The sequence below is a fragment of the Heloderma suspectum genome, chromosome 2 (genome assembly GCF_057233095.1).
Source record: "Heloderma suspectum isolate Gila_16-S chromosome 2, 16-S_ref, whole genome shotgun sequence".
In the NCBI taxonomy this organism is placed as follows: Eukaryota; Metazoa; Chordata; class Lepidosauria; order Squamata; family Helodermatidae; genus Heloderma; species Heloderma suspectum.
This window is the reverse complement of record NC_139459.1, coordinates 100,371,766-100,391,893: the sequence shown is the minus strand read 5'-3', so window position 1 is coordinate 100,391,893 and position 20,128 is coordinate 100,371,766. Positions and strand designations below refer to the sequence as shown.

The 20,128-nt window shown below is 41.1% G+C and overlaps 1 protein-coding gene and 1 long non-coding RNA gene across 5 annotated transcripts in view; one reads left to right on the top strand and one right to left on the bottom strand.

Annotated features, from left to right (window-relative positions):
- ALDH1A1 (aldehyde dehydrogenase 1 family member A1) overlaps window positions 1–532 on the bottom strand; it is a 61,261-nt gene extending 60,729 nt beyond the window's left edge. The window contains exon 1 of the mRNA XM_084834297.1: window positions 368–532. Within this exon, the coding sequence (XP_084690423.1) occupies window positions 368–463 (96 nt within the window). The 5' untranslated portion in view covers window positions 464–532. The remainder of the gene's footprint in view (window positions 1–367) is intronic.
- Window positions 1–19,755, top strand: part of LOC146352541 (uncharacterized) — an 81,207-nt gene extending 61,452 nt beyond the window's left edge. The window contains exons 7-9 of one of the 4 annotated variants that reach the window (XR_014787756.1): window positions 15,162–15,313; window positions 18,111–18,249; window positions 18,644–19,755. This is a non-coding gene — a long non-coding RNA (uncharacterized LOC146352541). Of the gene's footprint in view, window positions 1–11,252; window positions 11,680–12,351; window positions 12,523–13,381; window positions 15,134–15,161; window positions 15,314–18,110; window positions 18,250–18,643 lie in introns of those variants that run through there. The other 3 variants (XR_014787755.1, XR_014787757.1, XR_014787758.1) reach the window with 3 other exon arrangements.
- Window positions 19,756–20,128: the final 373 nt, after the last annotated feature.

Below are 20,128 nucleotides of genomic sequence, written 5' to 3'. Positions count from 1 at the left end.
TTACTTCAATGGGGCTTAATTTCCAAGTACATCTGCATAAGTTTGCAGCTGTATTATGCTTAGGATCAAAACTTTAAGATGCTTTCAACTCATAGAATTATAGTCTTAGACATATCTGTTCCAAACAGCAATCCACACACAACCTCTCTGCAACTTTTCCTTGAGCTAGAAGAAATGATTAGACAACTCTGTCAGCAGCTGCAGTACGCAAACTGAAGCCGAAGAGAACGTTTGTGAATAAGCCCACAACCAAGCTGAACTGAGATCTGGAGCTAAAGCGAAATCTGTATGGAACGACAGCATTAAGAACATCACATACCTCAGTGGCACTGCTCTAGGGAGGTTAACCAACATAAATATAACTAACCTTAGTATATTTAGTCTTCAAATCACTGAGGGGTGCAGGCAAAGCTGGGGGAGTTGGAGCGGAACTGGAATCCGATTTCTTTTTTTCGGTTGACATGTTTTGATTAGTTCCTGAAACACAGGTGAAAGGAGGTTTTAGAAAAGTTCAGTGATATTTGCCCTGACTGAGCACTTAGATTTAATTGTGCCTTTTTATCTGAACAGGCTATGGTATATTTGCATGCAAGGGTATGATTGGATGAACAACCGCACAGCAAAGGGGGAAAAAAAAAAAGATATGTAACACCTAGAAAAGCAGGCTATGTGCTCAGGGGCAAAAGTCTGTATGAGGTTGCAGCATTTGAGAAGTTTGCAAATAACAGCTTGCTACCTATAATGGCTTACACTCTGAAACATCAGCGTAGGGTACCTAACAGGACTTCCAAAGTTATTCCAGTGCTTTGGGGATTAACACAACTCTGTGTATGTGTGAGAGTGCGCGCGCGCATATGGATGATGTTGTTCTTGAAACAACAGCATGATTGGCAAAAGTTCAGCAGGTTCAGATTTTCTTGGCAGGGAGCTGTGGTGATGAGAACAGAGCACAATTAAGATGCCAAATCATTATGTCTTTAATTAGTAGGAGCTTCCCATGGAAAAATTCCAGGGAGAGTAAGGTAGGGATGGGTGAAAATTTCAGTACATTTTTTATAAGAATTTAACCAACATTTGCAAACTTCGGAACAGAAAGAATTTGAGGTTTAAAAAAAATTAAATGTGGGAGAAACTGAAACTGACAGATTTGTCCATTCAGGCCCCAGGGCTTTTGAGTGCTTAGCTCTTAAAAGTCTGTGCCTGAATCCCTGTGCATTCAACCATATTAGTGCTAAATTAGGGCTGCCACCTCTTTTTCTTGACAGGCTCCTCATCTTTAACACCTACATGGCAGGCAGGTACAACATGGTCCTCTCCATGCTGGGAGGAGCTGTATCTATTGGATTTGGCCAATGCAGATGAGTGAGCATTTCATTTCCGTTTTTGATCACCATTTACCAAAAATTCACAAAGTTCTTCGTATTCATAAAGAGAAGAACTTGAGATTTAAAAGGTTAGAATGCAGGAGAAAGTGAAACGGACCCATCTGCCCATCCCTAAGGTGAGCATGTCGGCCTGTTGCATCAAAACCAACTCTCTTGTGGTATCTTCAAACAAATCATGTTTCTTGCGGCATAAACGTTTGTGGCCTACAGCTCACTTTTTCAGGTGTGTGAAGTATTCGCCTTGGCTTAGCAGACACACATACACACACACACACGAGAAATCCTGCATGAATGCTAAGACTGCAATCCTATAAATTCTTACCTGGGACTTAGCTCCATCGAGTGCAGAGGGGTTTGCATCTGAGTAAACAGGCAGTAGGTTCTGGCGAATGCAACAGCAAACCCTTTTTTTCCTGATGGGACTTGTCATCACATCAACATAAATTTCAACTGATGTGCCCTTTCCATGCCACAAAGATGCAGCTCTTCCTAGGGTGGAGTGAAGCTGCACCTGTTGGGCAGGGCAGATGTTAAAAGGACAGTTCTCCTATCAGGAAAAACCATGTCCCTTGAGCTGCTTTTCTTTCTTCACAAAAAAAGTTATATTCTCCCCCCACCCCCGCCACGACAGACCATTCTGTGGCATAAACTGCGAACAGGGTGTGGCAACACTAAAACATCAGCAGGGCTTTGAGTGCTTAGCCTTGCCCTTTAGTCCCGCACATTGCGACACCAGAGGCTTGGCACAGAGCTGTTTGCCTTACAACCTATCTGGCCTATCGCCTCATTGCTTCAGTTCTTCAACATTTGTTCTCTAATATATTGTGTTGCATAAAAAGAGATGGGTAATTCGAAGGGAGGTGATATAGTACTGCACTATGCTGCGCTCATCCACAGAAGCACCCACTATGTGGCGCATGGAGACTGTTACTTTGTTATCTTCATCATAGCCCACCTTTCCTCCAAGGAGCCCAAGGTGGTGTACATGATTCTCCTCCACCCCATTTTATCCTCACAACAACCCTGTGAGGTAGGTTACATGGAGAGTAAGTGACTGGCCCAAAATCACCCAGAGAGCTTCAGTCTGGGAACAGGTTAAAGGAGATCCAGGATAGAGATGACCCTAATATCGCTTCAACTGTCAATTTTGTTTTACCTAGGGTGAGGGGTTAAGCGAATCAGTGGAGACTTCCCCTTTTTAAAATCCTCCTCCCTGATTTCAGGGGAAAAATTGTGGTGGTGGGAAGGTTTAACCCTTCCTTCCTGGAACACCATAGTCCTAATCCGATTTGGGGCCATGTGTGTTTACACAAGAGTAAAACAAAACAACAACAAAAAACAACCCAGCCTCAGCTACACGCTCTGTGATTAGCATAACGTATAACTTGGCTCTTGATTGATCCTGAAATAAATGAATGGAAGGAAGGAAAGTTTCTCATCCATTCCCAGCCTGCAGTCACCTGTGCTCCGTATAAAGCCTCTCCAGAGAATCAGGGTACACTCCTGAACAATGTGGGATGAGGGTTTCCTGGGGCACCCGGGGGTAGGTGGAATTGCCCAAACTCAAGTGGGCCAATGCCCAATTTTGGGCAATTCCCCCCCCAGTGCCCCATCCACATTGTTCATGAGGGCAGGAAGGGATGGGAAACTTCCCTTTCATTAACTCCTTTCAGTGACTTTATCTTAGGCTCAAACCCATAGATTCTTTACCAGCCTCCCCAACTTCTTGTCCTCCAGATGGACTACAACTCCCAGTATTCCTAACTACTGATAGCCAGATGGTAGCTGGGGCTGATGGAAGTTAAAGTCCAAAACATCTGAAGGGCACTCATTGAGATCAGTCCTACGCTGTGACCAAGAGGTCTTAATTTCATCTCAAAAAACTACATTGAGGCAATGGAGTTAGACTAACTGAAACTTAAAGGGTTGGATCCAGCATTGTGGTTCTGCCAGTGGCAGGATCCCACTGGTAGAATGGGATTTCTGCATCCTCTCCTCCACCCAACAGACTCCCCCTGCATCCTCCAAATTTCCTCCGGAAGGTCCCCCAACCTACTGGAGGAGGGCTGGAGGATGCACAGGGACTGGAGTGGGTGGAAGGAGAGGATGTGGAAGTTTCATTCCTCCAGCAGTATCCTTCTGCTGGTGAAACTATGATCTTGGATCCAACCCAAAGTAAGTTTATATGGAATCAGTAACAGTCCAAAGGTTGTTAGTTATTACTTAGTAACAATTGTTGCTAAAGACTATTCAGCATTCTCCCATGAATGTTTGCATCAACTCTAATATTTATTTATTTTTGTATTATAAAAAACATCCAGTGAGGCTGTTAATTTTTTCCACTGACTGTAACACAAACAGAGCATCGTACTGTTATTGTGCCAGCAGTAACAAGAGCAGTACACAACCATATCCCAAATAGACTGGGATTAACAGAAAGTCAGGTATGCCTAAGTGTCACTGAAATCAATGGAATGTGGACACCTTATTGTGTGCTCAGTTCCTATTGATCTCAATTTCACTTAGGCACTCCTTTCTTTGAACTGTGCCTGCTGGATGCAATCCAAAGCACGCACGATGGACTTCCTGTTAACTTCTCTCCTGGGAAAGGCTCTATGCACAGTTGCACTCAAATTTCCTTTTGTGTGCATGGAGAACATTTTACTTGCCAAGGAGAACAGGTTAGCCTCTGTAAAAGCAGACCTCTGTAAGTGCACTGAAACAACCGGATCCTCACCCTTATGGGTGGTTCTAGACTGACAACTCCTCGTTCTACCCAGTCATCGCTCTTCACGTGCATAATTGCAACTGATTTCCCACACTTCAGGGGGCATTGTGCTATGTTTTGTTCACACCAATGGGTTTGACATAGCTACGTGGGCAGGGGAAGGACAATTCAGCTGAGCATACCATTTTAACAGCAAGGTGTTTTGTTTTGTGTTAGGTTTTGGCCTCTAACTCCCATGATCCATTACCATTGGCTATGCTGGCTAGGACTGCTGGGAATTGTAGGTCAAAACATTTAGAGGGCCACCAGTTGCCCACCCCTGCTCTGGAACAGTGTGGGAAGCGGCATAGGCAGGGGATGCCCAAGGAAGGGGAAATTTGTGAAAACTGCTTCCCTTCCCCTTCCATTCACAGTTCTGCTGGATCAAGGCGCTTCTGTGAATGGAAGGATACTATTGGATACATCCCCTAGTTGAAGCACCCTGTATGAAAACAGGCCACATTGATCTCATCAGAATGTTCTTCAAAATGCTATGTTTAGGAATGTGTTGTTATAGCTTCAAAATGTATCCTGCTGAGTTCAGTGGAACTCAGTGTGGGTTCACACGATCCTTTTTAATGTACAGGAGCCATCCCAATTTCCTCATGCACCTGCTTGTATGGACAAATTAACCAAACACTCATGGAAAAGGCATCAGTTCCTGTGTTCATGGCAGCACCTTTCTCACATGCTGAAATGAAGGAAATTGCTGGTGGCCATATCCAGTATCAGCTGGTTTACCTGTGGCGCTTGTCCGTGCACACATATATTGGAGAAGGGCAGTACTGCAGCAGAAGGAAGGCATAATAATAATGATCCAGCTTTTGCTTTCAAAGAAATGTGTTTAGGACTGAAATATGGAATGCTTTAGAGAAAACTTCTTCTGACAAACTGAACACAACCTGACAGGTGTCCTATTTTGCATGGCCAAAAATATTAACCTTTACAGTTCTCCCCTCCCTGCCATATTTCCATGACTTCGAACAACATTTTTGAACCTCTGGTGAAATTTCTCAAGCCCTTTGGATTTGTCTTCACAAATCTGCTTCTCTTAAAGCAGGTTCTTTTTTCTTTCCTTTTTTCTTTTTTTGCCATCTACACACCCATAGACCCTGGAATGTCTAAGCAAATAAATGCTTGCTTACATCTTCTCAAGCATCAGTCTAATCCAGTGGAGGCTGGTGGCTCTGATGTCAGTGGGGCAATGACTCCGCTCTGGGTTTCAGTCAGAATGACTCAGAACTGTAAAGGAGCTATCCTAGGTGCAGAGCACCTTGGATAGCTCCTTTAGAGTTCTGACTGAAACCCGGACTGGATTCACTGCCCCACTGACATTGAAGCCACCAGCCTGCACTGGTCTTCTCCTTGAGTTGTCATGGTACCACGCTCTTGTGCTCATCATTTCTCTTTCACACTTGGGCTGAAATTCAATGCAGGGCCATAGACTTGCTTCAGTGGCAGTCAGGGGAGGGGATAGGAATGGGCAGCTGTGCTGCTTAAAAAACGAAGAAGGCTAGATAATGTGTATTCCACCACAGGAGAAGAGGGATGCTGAACCTTCAAAGTGGAGAGATCATGGAAACCAGATATGACCAGGTGCTGTGCTGACAGGAGGTTTCCCCAGTTTTTATCCCAAGACTTTGCCAGGTTCACCTTGGCAGTGCTCTAGGGAATCAGCTGGGTAGACCCTTTACAGGGTGAAATCCAGACTTAGCTTTAAAATAGTTTTGCCAGTGTTGCCATATGGTGGCATTTTCCAAATCGGTTTTTGGGAGGAGGTAGGGGTGGCGATGGTCACAATAATGGTGTAGTGAAGCAGGAACATGGGAAGAATGGAGCTCTGGCACTTTTGTGATCCTAATAAATTGGGCAACAATTGGTGTTGGGCTGATCCTAATAAATTGGGCATTATGCTATGTACTGCTGCTTTTTGGAGATGTGTGTGTGTATATATATGTAATGGATCAACTCAGCTATCTGAATTTTGGACAGTCCTTGGGAGTGTGGTATGGGAACTGTCATGATAAGCTCCTGCATTTCAAAATGTACCAATGTTACAATAAGTGTGTGTGTGTGCATGAAGGGAGGGAGTTGGGATAAAGTGTCATTTGTCATTCACCATTTTACTCAAAAGAACAAGAAGAACTCATGACCCACAACTATGTTCCACACAATGCAACAAAATGCATAATCTGAGGGTAGAATTGCACAATACGATGGGCAACACAATACTGCAGGTTAAGTGTCAAAATAGAAACTGCCACCTCAATGAAAGAGACATGGTGTACAAGAAAGAGATTTACTGAGTACCGAAGCCTGACATGGCTGCTCTTCTGCAATTTAATCCTAAACATCTTACTTGTAAGTAAGCTGCATGGGATAAAAATCTATTTCGCTTTTCAAATTAACACCTTCAGATCAGGGTCTGGTTGTTCATGTAGGAAAGCCAAATGCTATGCACAGAATATTTTGTGCACGTGGTAACTTACTGAACAGGAATAAGACAGTCCAGTCCACAAGCCAGTAGTGTCAATGAAATCTTTGTGACAAAATTGTTGCCAACTGTAGAATGGGCTGTTGGTTCTGTTGCATGGCGTTCCCTCATATCTATGCATGAAGGGATGTAATGTGTTTTCTGCCTCTACATCCATTCAGTAATGTACCCATGGAAAATACTTGAGGGATATGAACGCAGTTATTGACAATGAAGAGGACTGAGAGATTGCAGCCCCTCTTTCTTCAGTAAAAACATTCAAGTCTCCACCAAATCAAAGCAATGTGGCTGTTGATGCCTAGGCAAATATATGGATAAATGCTTGCACTAATGCATTTGGAGAATTGTTTAATGGCTGTTGCACATCACATCTGTACAAATTACAGATATGCCATTAGCAGCAACCCATTTCGGAAAAAAAGTTTTAATTATTCTATGGTGCTGTGGTGGGTACAACATTTGAGGCATTTTATTTGCTTGTTTGTTTAAAACATTTCTGTACCACCCTTCATCACATTACATTCCAGGGTGTTGTACAATATAAATAATGAATGATCTAAAAACCAAATACAGTACAATAAAACTAATATTTTACAGCCATAATAAAATACAGCAACAAAAAGTTCAAATTAAAATGTCCATTACAAAGGTAGTGAGAGTGAGAGATTATACAAATTAAAATGCCTGGGTAAAAAGATACATCTTAACCTGATGCTGGAAAGATTGTAAATTAGGCACTGGGTGTACCTCTTTAGGAAGGATGTTCCAAAGCCGTGCGCCACCACAAAGAAACCCCTCTCCTTTGTAATTACATAGTGTGCTTATGATAAGTAAAGCACCTGGTGTTGGATCTCAGTGGAGGATCTTGAGACATGGGCAGGCTGATATGGGAAGAGGTGTTCTTTCAAGTATTTTGTCCCAAGCCACTTAGAACTTTACCATCAAGTACCAGCATCTTGAACTGGGTCAGTAGTGAAGAGGCAACCAGAGCAGTTCTTTTAAAACTGGAGTGATGTGCATCAATTTGGCAGTATCAGTTAAAATTCTGGCAGCCAAATTTTGTACTAATTGGAGCTTCCAAGTTGACTTCAAGGGTAGGCCCATGTACAACTCATTACAGGAGTTAAACTCGGAGCTTACCACAGCATGGATCACCATAGCCAGATTATCCCTGTCCAGAAATGACTGAAGCTGGTGAAAGGTACTCCATACTACTGAAGCCACCTGGACCTCTAGTGATAAACCTGTATCTAAGAGAACCTCCAAGCTGTGCACCTGTTTTTTGACCCAGTCCACACATAACATCATCAAATTGTGAGTTAATTAACCCACAATTTGCCAGGGTTGAATGCTGCCTTCATCTTGAATATGCAACCTCCAATCATCCCAATTGGAGATTACTGTTTGACATGCGAATCTGACACTATGGGCTAATCATGGGTTAAATAATCCAAAGTTAACGTACAAGTAGTTGCTAGGTTAACTTTGGGTTGTTTAACACACGATTAACCCATAGTGATCAGGTTTGCATGTCACGGAGCAACCTCCGACCACACTGATTGGAGGTTGTTGCGTATTCAAAATGGTGGCAGCATATACTTGATTAACCCACGATTTGCCACCACTGTGTGTGAACAAGGCCATTAATTCAATGTGAGGCAGTGGTGAAAGAGGCAAATTCCCTATTAGAGATTATTAGGAAACTGTCTGAAAAAAACCCAAACACCAAGATAGTATCATAATACCTTTTTATATATCTATGATGTATCTGTATTTGGAATACTGTATTTAGTTCTGCTCACCTCATCACAAACAAGATATTGTAAAACTAAAAAAAAAAAAAAAAAGTACAGGAAAAGACAACCAAAATGATAAAGAGTTGAAGCAACTTCCCTATCAGGAAAGAACAATGAGTGGGTATTTTTAGTTTAGGAAAATGGTGTTGAAGAATGGCCATGCTAAAGGTTTATAAAATTATACAATGTGTGGATAAGGTGGATAGAGATATATTTTTTATCCTTTTCTCATAACACTAATGCTCAGGGGGCATCCAATGAAAATGGTTGGTAGGAGATTCAGGACAGACAGAAGTAGTACTTCACACACATTATTAGTTTGTGAATTTCTCTGCCACAAAACAAGATGGTAGAGACTAGTGGGGTGGCTTTAAAAAGGGACTGCAAAAATTCACAGAGAATAGGTATAGGCAATTATTGTTTTCCCCCAAAGAAACAGAAGAATCTTCCCCATTTGTGCTATGATGGTCCCAGTGCTAAACATAAATGGTAGGGAGGGAGAAGCCGTATTACCATCTAGGGCAGTCTTGTAGTTTGGGGAAAATGGTTTGCTTTGTAAAACAAAAGCAAATAGGAGATGTGCACTCTGGTGCTGCAGCAGAGACCATACAGCCTTCAAAGATTTCTAAAAAATGAGGTTCAAGAATAAGGTTCAGTGCTGCATTGTTATGGGGGAATTGATAGCCTTATATTATATTGTAAAGACCAATACCACTGCTTGCCATTTATTAAAACAAAAAACACCCTGTAAAAAAAATAAATAAATCAAAATTGTGACCCAGCAACAGTGCTGTCATGAAGACTTTCCTGTAGGTGATCCGAGCAGTCATACATGGACAACTCCATCCCAGCAGTTTGGAGAACAGCCACAGCTCAGTGGTACTTTGCATGCACAAGGTCACCCCCAGTGTTTCCAGTTAGGTCTGGGAAAGAACCATGTCAGAAACTATGTAGAGCTGCTGCCAGTCAATGCAGACAATAATGAGCAGATCAATAATGATCTGACCCAACATTCGGCAGTCCCTTCGCACTTCTGGGGCTGTGGTTTTCAATTTGAGCAGGTACTCCAGAAGTGCTATGAAACCCCCGAAGATCCAGTTTGCCAGTGACAGGGACGTAACAACAAAACACAAATAAACACAGGGTTGATGCACAGTAAGAGGATGGAAAGATATTTTGAAAGTGTATAATCTATATACGCCCTCAAAGTTGTGATCCTATGCACAGTTACCAGGGAATAAGCTCCCCTGTACACAGTGGAACTTACTTCTGAGTAAAAATGCATACGATTGCACTGTGAGTGTGCTTTGGATTGTAACAATGCTATACTCAGTTAGCTGGGAGTATGTCTCACTGAATTCAGTTGAGCGTATGTCTGAGGAGACATACATAGGATTGCGTAGGAAGCATAGTTTGGGGGAAGCAAAATCCACTGAAACCTCTTGGCATCACTTCAATATAAACTTGGGAGCATCAATCCTTAACATCCTTATGTTGTAGCAAACTCCATTAAAAGAAAAAATCAGTTACTTGTAACAGATCAATAGTAAATGTGTTTAGGATTGAGGTATGCAACTATCTGCAAATATAATTTTGTCCAATTGCAAACTGCTTGTGCAAAAACTATACACAGCTATTTGAGGATTTCGGGGAGGGGGATCCTTTGCTGTTGTTCAGGGAGCTATAGCATAAATTCCAAAATGGGTTAAAGAGAAGTATTCAAGAATGATTAAATGGTAGTAGACATTCAAAAGCAGACAATCCTACAGGATACAGAAGAAGCCTTGATTCAAATGGCATTTATACCGGTAACCATTTGAAAATACTACTTGGCATAATATGTGCTACGTTTGCAGTGAGAGTGCATGCAGGGGAGTTTGGAAAGTGGCTTATAGTTCAGAACTGGGATTCCCTATAAGTAAAACTCTAAGGGAGTGCTGAGTGAGAGCATACTATTGGTGCATACTGAAGGTCATGGTCAAAGTGCTTAGGCTTATCTCTCATCGGAAACATGCAAGGAGTGAGATTCCAGTTTAAAATACATTCCAATAAAATGGTTAAGATTCAATTTACTTCCAAGCAAAGCAATTTAGAACCTTTGTGGCAATAATATGAAATCTTAATACTTCAGCTTGATTTGGATGGATAACTTCATTATTACAAGATCCATGAGACATTCTGTAATAAAGCACTTTATATTGGGAGGCCCAATAAAATCTTAAGTCAGAGTCACTACTATGCCTCAGCTATTACGGAGCAACATCCAACATTTCTAGAATGGGAAAAAATTACAGAATAATTTTATTTTACATGGGTTTGTCTCAACAAAGCTGACTTTGCCTAGGAAGTTATTCCTATGTAATAAATACATTGGTTTCTATAATATATTTACATTGGTATGTAATCTTGCCTTTCTAAAGCCTAGAAAAGCTATAATTGGCTTTAGAAAGGCAAGATTGCATACCAATGTAATCTTAATGTGGACATGGGATGCTTCTAGATGAGGCTTTTATTGTGCAATTCCCTTACCTTATTCACAGAATTTTAAGTGGGGGAGAGTCCAGATGTCATCCTACACTTTTAACCCACTTGTGTTTTCCCACTGTTTCTTCCATCTTGATTGGCAGTGCTGCTAGTAGCCATCTGGAAGCACTCATGGTTGGAGCAAATCTTTGAGTATGTCCAGCAAGTGTTATCCTGTGAAGTCTAGTTCACAGGATAACACTAAGTGACTTAGTGTTATAGTTCACTATAACACTAAGTCTAGTACCTATTTAACTACTTGCAATTTCTTGCTTTCGAACTGCTAGGTTGGCAGAAGCTGGGACTGAAGACGGGAGCTCACTCCATCACGCAGCACTCGGGTCTCAAACTGCTGTCCTGCCAACCTTCTGGTCTGCAGTTCAGCGTCTTACTATTGTGTATTTCTTGACTTGTTTGTAAACTCAGAATTTGTGCAGATGAGAAATGGTGTAGAAATACCGCAAATAAATAAATAAATAAATAAATAATAAAATTAATATAAGCTATTAATGTAACCTGAGTATGCACAAACGTGTACTGCACTGTGTCTTTATGTGGCCAGCGTAATCATCACTATGTAAGGAGAGCTGACTATATAATCATTAACAGCTAAACTTGTGGTCTTTGATGCTAGTAAATATACACACCTTCAAAGTTAAATAGGAATAAAAGAAAATCATTTAAATTACAGTTGTGGGATTAAATAACCATCACAAATGCATTATTAATAATGACGTAACTAAGATGCATCCTTCTGAACCATGAACAGTAGATTTGTCAAATGTTAGTGCCTCTTCCTTGCCTTTTAAAACCTGCAATATTTTAAGGATATCTAGGTGTGTTATTTTTCATTATCATCACCATCATCTTAAATACAGCCATAGTTCTGACTTGCTGGTTTACCTTGGATGTACATTCAACTGGGGGTCAATGAATCTGTTAGGCCAAGCATATAAATATTACAGAGAAAATAAGGACAATTCAGTAGCAAAAAACCCCCACAGGTTTATAACCAATATGTGTTAACTTTTATGTCTTGATGAATCAGAAGCCATTGCCCCTACAGATTCTGGGGCAATGCAAGTAATATAAGAGCTTTCAAAAAGAAAATTCAAAGTACATGTGTAGTAAGTATTCTAGGTTCTTATACCAATCATCACTAGAATCATCAAATACCATTGGTTCTTCTAGCATGTGAACAACTTGAATACCTTTATTGAAGTCTAAATTGTATTTTAAATTAGTACAGCACAGAATTATTAACACAACAAAGAGATTGTCCCATATTTTCTGTATAAATCAAATCTCGTATGTTAATTCGTTCAAACTTTAAAAGCTGTTTTGGTTAAAATAAAAATATTGCAAGCCATTTCTTTTCATTCGCAGGACAATCTTATATGTTTACTCAGAAGTAAGTCCCACTGTATTCAGTGGATGTCACTCCCAGGTAAAGGTGTAATTTTCTTAATCAGATATTAAATTTACTAGCATTCTCCACTGATTCCTAACACTGGTGAATGCTAGAAAGTAATGAGTTTTCCTTTAAATTAACCTATGAAAAAGTAAAAATGAAAAATAAACCACTTAAAGGCTAATGATCTTACTACATAATACATCCAGGAATTCTTCAATGATTATTGTACACAGTTCTAAAGACATTAAGGAAACTAATTGTTTTTGTAAGAAATTATTCCATTTTGTCTTAAATTCACTGAAGAACACATCCTATTTACATTCTGGTGTGTTCTTCTGCCTAATCTAGATTCTTTTAAAAACTCTACAAACACTTCTGAAACATCAGAGAGTAGGGGCATTTCTGAGAAGGTTGTTTTTGTTATTAGCTTTACTTATTTCATCTCTTTTAATTACAAATATATATACTTGGTTTCATCACAAATTCAGTATTCCCTATTTCAGATTGTCATTCCAAATCAAAAGTATAAACAAGCAGAAAATTCTTCCTACTAAATGTAATATTATGTTTAATCTCAATATGTTTTGGAAGCAAGTCCCTTTTATTTCAGAGGAACTAGCCCCAAGTTAAGTGTGCTTAGGGTTGCTGTTTGCTTCCTTCCCAAATGTACTATATGTAAATTTCTATATGTATGTTGATCCATTTGATTTTCACTTTCAAGGCAAATTTCAACAGATTTTCTGAAAATCAGTTACACTACTCCATGTTGTATAAGTGCATTGGGAAATGAACATCTATATGCCACTATTTCTAAGCATTGTTATGTGCATAAGATACACATTCTAGAACAGTCCTGAAATAGTCTGATAGGCACTAAAGGCTTCTGCTGAGATCACTGTAAAAAGTAAGTGGATTTGAGAATTTGAGCATGAATTTCAGCCAAATCCAGAAATGATATACAATGATAATCAAGATGCCAAGGCCTTACCTTTCCACTTGTAGGTTGATTTCCTAGATGTGATGCACTTTGCTCAACAGCACGCTCCGTCCTATAGTCTGCGATCAACACCACAGTCAGAGGACCACGCATGACCTCTATATATACACACACAGCAGCAGCTGCAACAAGTGGCTATCGAGAGTCTTACTTCAGCCCTGTGTTTATCGAGTGAGATTACTCATAGAAAGAGATCCTTCAAGCAAACACTAAATCTCCATTGAATTGGGAGGGAACGGAATGATACACTTGAAGAGGGAAAAAGGGACTTATTTATGACGTAGCAGATGAAAATGCCCACAGCTATTGCACGTACCATTTATTCTGTTAACCATGTAATATACATTGTCATTTTGACGTTCAGGCCATTCCTCTTCTTCCATCACCTCCATGTCAATCCAATTCACTCATTCTTACCAATGATGAAATGGGAAGGGTGGGTGGAGGAAACATGGAAAGATTGTTATCCTAGATCCTGTATTTGTGGGACATTAAAGCCAGTCAGATTAAGCATTGGAAAGATGTTAGACTTGATAAAGGAAGCCCCACTGGCTTTCTGTCTCCCTGAGACAATGAAATCAACGTAGCTGTGTCTGCGTCTTTCCAGTCTGGATTGTTCTGTTTTAACACATAAGAGATTGAAGGCTGCTTACCATTCGTAATTAACTCCAGTTAAACTAATGAGGGTGGGGCTGGTGGGCAGGAGGGAGGAAGACATGGGAGATGGGGAGGAGGGGTGGCCGCAGAAAGAAAATGGGGTCAGTTTCAACTAAGAGTAGATGGAGGAATGGATGAAGTAGCTCTACATTTTTGATTGGGGAAAGGTTTGCAAAGTTTTATTCTTTTGCTACAAGTAAAATAGTTACAACATATAACTAGATAGGACAGCATTAAATCCTAGTTCTTGTTTACTTGCATTTGGATGCATTTCAGTCTGCCAATTCTGATGCTGAACATCCCTGAAGATCACCACCCCTGCCTGGCCATTCTGCCTCACTTCTATACATTATTGTGGAAGCTCACATGAGATTCATAGCAGGAAGCATGGCTCACTATGCACATTGTCTTTACTACATTACACAGAGAGTCTTCAGTCCTAGCCTCCGCTCGGAGCCTCCATCGGTGGTGTGGTCTGTACACAGCAAGTACCATCCATGTTGTAAGAAGCAATTGTGGTTATTGCACCCATGTTAAAAAGCATATTTAGATTTATTTCAAAACCGATTTATGCTCTTGGATTTTTTTTTAACTAAGGGAATTAGTCTAATCTAGTTTATAGTATATTGGATGGCATTGTAATACCCTAGTTGAACCGTTCACCCTGTGAGACCTCTGGTACACTGCTGTCCATCCTGTGAGTAAAAGCAGCTGCTGAAGAGGTCTGTGTGTGGGGGGGTCACCTTATGCAATTATGTTGTGGGCTGGAAGCCATTAACTTCCTGGAATCTCTCTGTATCCCTAATATGCAAATTACACAAATATTTACAATATTTTATGGTATTAAATCAAGGATTTTACAGTCTGTGACACATTTTACAGAATACAGACACACACACAATCTTTTTAATATTACTTCCTTTGAAATCTTATTGTCTGCATTCCTAATATTAATCCTGTAATAATTTTAAATACTGGCGATTTCAGTACGCAGTAACTAAGAATTATAAGAGGATATTTTATATCAATGTTTCTTTCCTACCTAGTGCCTTCGTCTATTGCCACTGCCTATTTTTTAAAAAAGTTTTCTTGTGTGTTTATTGCATTTTCATTTTCTTTTATCATCAGCCACTGGAACGCCTGTTGACAGCCGGAAAGACAGTATATAAAAAATATTTACATACGTACAAACACAGTCTTCTTGATTCCAGTTGCAGCCAGCATTTTGACATTTGGATTCAGTCAACTTTTGTCCAGTTCAGCTTGTGGTGGTGTAAAAGGTGGCTAAGTGTGCTTAACAGTTAACAGAGTTTGCTTAACAGCCTTAAACATTACTGTAGCACTGCAGGGAGCAATTTTCTGTAGGTTCATCGCATGATGCTGCTGTGCAAGGCCTACAGCCATGTGGGTGGGAGGAATCTAGATGTTCCTTAACAGAAAATCACCCCCAATCCCAGACAGTTGACAAAGTTGCCCTAAAAAGCTGAGGGCAACAGGATTCACACACAAGTCTGCAGGCCTGTAAATCTTACGGCAACATTGTGGGATTAACTCACAGAAAAGTGGCCCCAGTGGTGCTACTATGTTCAAAAAGTAGGTAAAGTTAAAGTGAATGTGTGCCATGATAACTCATTTACTAGGTCAGTGATACCATTAAGCAAGGCACGATTTTGTCTGACACAATTAGCACCCACATAAGCAGCCAAGTCATAAACTCCAGCCACCTCCTACCCATTTCATAGCCCACGAGATACATTTTCTCTGTGCTTTGTTGTTTCAGTTGGGGAAACAGACAAAATCTCTGTATCCGCATCATGTGTGGTTTCTTTCTCTGCCACAGATTTGTGTGTGCGTGCGCATGTGTGTGTGAGAGAAAAAGACTCCACTGGCACCGATGGCAGATTTGGCACTGCATTTTGTTTCTCTGGCTGGAGAATTGGAGCAGAGTATGAGGGCTGCTGCATGTTCTCTCACTCTCTGCTGTGGCAGAAGGAGTATTGAGATTGGTAGAAGCCATAGTGCTTCCCTGGCAAAATAAACACTGTGGACCGCTGGTGCATATGTGCTAATGCAAGAGGCAGGACCACCACACAGCAGCTGATATGGCAGGCGGAGGGTATATATTGACAGGAGAGGGCAACCACCTCCTCAGTACTGGACTGGGCCCAGACATTATAATGCAATATGACTCCTGATGAAGTAATTCCCTCTTTCTCTTGGTTTAATGCAACTTATGAACCACCATGTATGGAACTGGGACCTGCAAGAGCTTAGTAAATCTTTCGCTTTTGCTGCTTGCCTCAGCCTGCAAACTGGGGAGTTGCCAAGCATCTGGCAGGCCCCATGACACGTTTGAAGGGTTGTGTTCAGCCTACTAGGTTACAAACCATGTTGGCCCTGATTTAATGCAATTGGTGTTGGTGTAATAGGCAGCACTACCTGCCAGGTGAAAGAACTGTCTGCTTTTCAAACACAGCATATAAAATGGGAAAAGGGAATATTTAGACAGAGTAGTAAATGGCTGCCTTCCCAACAGCAATGACTTTGTCACTGTTCACAATACAAACATGTTTAATCTACAAGGAATTTACCCTCCTCAAGGATCTTTGAGCCAGTTTATACATTATCTGTGCATTGTGGCTGCTGGTCCTGGATGGCACAGTCTTCTGCCAGGCTGGTAATGCTCGAAAGAGGGATCCCAATGGGATCACATGGGAAGTTTTCACACCATGCCAAATTTGCACTATTGGACACATGCACCTCTATGTTAGATTTCTTTTAGTGGAAGCTGAACATGGTGGCTTTACCTCTCTATTTCAAGGCCACTGTCTTTGCTGTACATTGCATCAAATGTATTGGGGTGTTTCTCATGGCATTGGTGCAATGGTGCAAGTTCATCATCAATAAAAAGGAGGACAACTGAGTGTGAGAGTCAACAACAGAAAAGGCTAGCAAAGGCCATAGTAAAGAATAGTGTTTGCCTACGTGAGGGAGAAGACCAGGGCTGGCCCAAGACATTTTGCTGCCTGGTAGTGGTAGTGCTTTCAGCCAGGGAGATCCTACCAATCAAAACATATTGTGCAGTTATTCCATCTTCTCCTCCTCAATGGATTTTATGTGGTAAGAAAAATGAAGCAGTGGGAAGGGTTACAAATGGAAGACTCTGCCACCTGGACCCCCTGTAAAGTTCCGCAAATGAGGCAGGGCGCTTGCACAATAAAAGCCTCATCTGGAAGCACCCTGAAACAAAGGACAAGATTTCTTCCCACTCCATTGCACATACAGAAGCCAGCTGGCCTTGCAGTTGAATCTTCCTTCAATACTGGCAATGGGACAACCTCCTCTGGTGTACTGAGGGCAGCAATCTAGTCTAGTGTGGTGCAAGGCAGGCTGCGGAGCACACACAGCTCTGTCCTCCAATGGAAGACTGCCCCTCCCCCACCAGCATGTATTGCTTGAGACAGCCACCCAACTTTGCCTAATGGTGGGGCAGGCCCTGCAGAAGACTATCCCAGGGATTCTGGGGAGCAATGTATAAAATGCAACTCTTGGAAGACAACGGCCCCATTCACACATAAAAGTGGCAAATTGTGAGTTAATTAACCCAAGATTTGCCATGGTGCATGCTGGGCACGTTCTACAGCCTTTTTGAATATTCAACCTCTGATGACTTATCTGACGTTCGAACCCAGACACTATAAGTTAATCATGGATTAAGCAACCCACTATTAATTGTAGGTTAACTATGGGTTGTTCAACCCATGATTAACCTATCGTGTCCAGGTTCGGACATCACGTAGCGTAGTAGCAACCTCCGATCAGCCGGATCGGCGGTTGAATATTTAAGATGACTGTAGAATGTACCTGGCAAATCATGGGTTAATTAATTAACCCACAATTTGCCGCTGTTACATGCAAACCGGATCAGTAAGTGAACCAAGGCAGCTGGTTAAGAGATGTAGGAGGGACTACAGCAGGAGGAGTTCTGAGACAGGAGTGGGGAGCAGTAAAGTGCTTGTCAGGACGAGATGCGATAGGGTGGAATCAGAATACATTTGCCATTTCTCTATGTTTCAGGTCAGTTACAAAACGAAAGTGAAGCCCTTGGGAAAGCCTTTGTTGTCCATACATATGCATACGTCTTCATCAGCCATGGCCTTGGCCGGGGTTAATAAAAGCATTGGCTGCTTTAGCAAGAGCCGAAGGAATGTGACAGGTAACAGGGGAGGGGACCACCAGCTGCCTTTGGCTTGCTGTCGTTACTGATGTCTAACGAGGCCAGCCGTCGCCAGCCTCTTTGCAGATGAAATGAAGCGATGGGCTGAAGCAAGGCAAAGGAGGCGCCGTGTCTGACAGGCTGAGGTGTGACCTGATGTATCCTAACCACCCCAGACATTGTCAGAAGAACCAGGGAGAGGAAGGAAAAGGTGGAAGGATCCAGAGTTAGGGTGCCTGGAGAAAGGGAGTGAAGAAGAAAAAAGATGAGATTGTAACGAATGTCATTCAGAGCCAGAAAAGAGAGAAAACACCTATAAAACACGAAGAAACACTGAGATCTGGTAATTTTTATCAGAATTTTTGTTTTAAGGAAATCTTTTCTTGCATTTCAGATGGGATCCACATCCTAGTCTGTTAAAAATGTGCCTGGACCACAAATTCAGGTGTGCAAAGTATGGAGAGTCATTTAGTTATGAACTTAAGGGGGAAAATTACTGGATTGTGTGGCTACTTTGTCTACAAAAGGTCCACATTATGCAGGAGTTTCATAATCAGATCTTCCACAGACTTTTTAAAAGCTTAAAAGCAGGGGGAGATTGCATGGGGGCAGTGGGGGTACACTATTTTCCCCATGCTGTTTCCTGAATGGAAATCCCCCCTCCCCCAAACAACTATTAATCCTACTTAGGGAAGAGGATGACAGATACCTGTATCTGTCTTTTCCCCCAGCACAGCAATTAGCAGCTGGCAGGGGGAGGAGGGCAATTTCAACTGGGAAAATGGCACAGGGGAAAGGATTAATGCCAACCCCCAACATCACTGTCCCCATGCAATTCACCCCCCAGCTAATTTTACCCTTTTAAAACTTCAAGACAACCCTTTTATGTCACATGTAGTTTGGAGACGCTCTTCATTTAAAAAGCCTTTATTGCAACCCAGTCCTACATGTGTTTACTCAGAGGTAAAACCCACTCAGTGCTATGGGATTTACCTCTAAGTAAATAACTTTGCAATCCTATACATGTTTACTCAAAAGTAAGTCCACTGATTTCAATGGGGTTATTCCCATGTAAATGGGTAAAAGATTAGTAAATGGGTAAAGGATTAGGATTTCAACGTAATCTGAATTTGAGATCTTCTGGCCCAGGAGGAAGTATTCGCTGGACAATCTGCAGGGCTACAAACTTCATATATAAGCCTGTCTCTTGCTGACAATCCACTGTCACTGACACTGATTTAAAGATTATTAGTTGCATTTGTTTTGAATGTTTTGAATATTTAGTGTAATGTAAGTTTTTCATGCTATTCACCAAAACTATGCCAGTTAGAAATTTAGGATGCTTGTGTGTGTTTTTTAAATGATATTTTATAGGTTTTCATGTTAGTACACGTTTGTTCAGTTACACAAAAGACATGGTAATCTAATTATGCTAAGATTCTGTAACACATCATACAAAGGAATGATGCTGCATTATTACAATAAATGTTATTGCATCTCCTTGTCAATGCATGTCCTTATATACAGTTAACATGGGTTGTAGTCCTGTGCACAGACCCTTGTACAGTATTACAGCCATTAGGTAACCGATTTCTCTCAAAGTTATCTGTTTACTTCTTGTTTTTGACATATTATAAAAATTGTTAATTTGGCCATAATTTCAATGTTCAGTGTTATCAGCCATTTATTTTACATACTTGTATTACTTTCCAGGTATGAGCCTAACTACAGATACTAATTCCTCATCTTATTTTTTCAAATATAATTTAAATAATTAATAAAATTTGAAAATCCAAAGGAAGATTATATCCAGTAATGCCTTCAATAATTTCTCAGAAGGATCAGACCTTGTATATTTCCACTGTAGGTGAATAATATC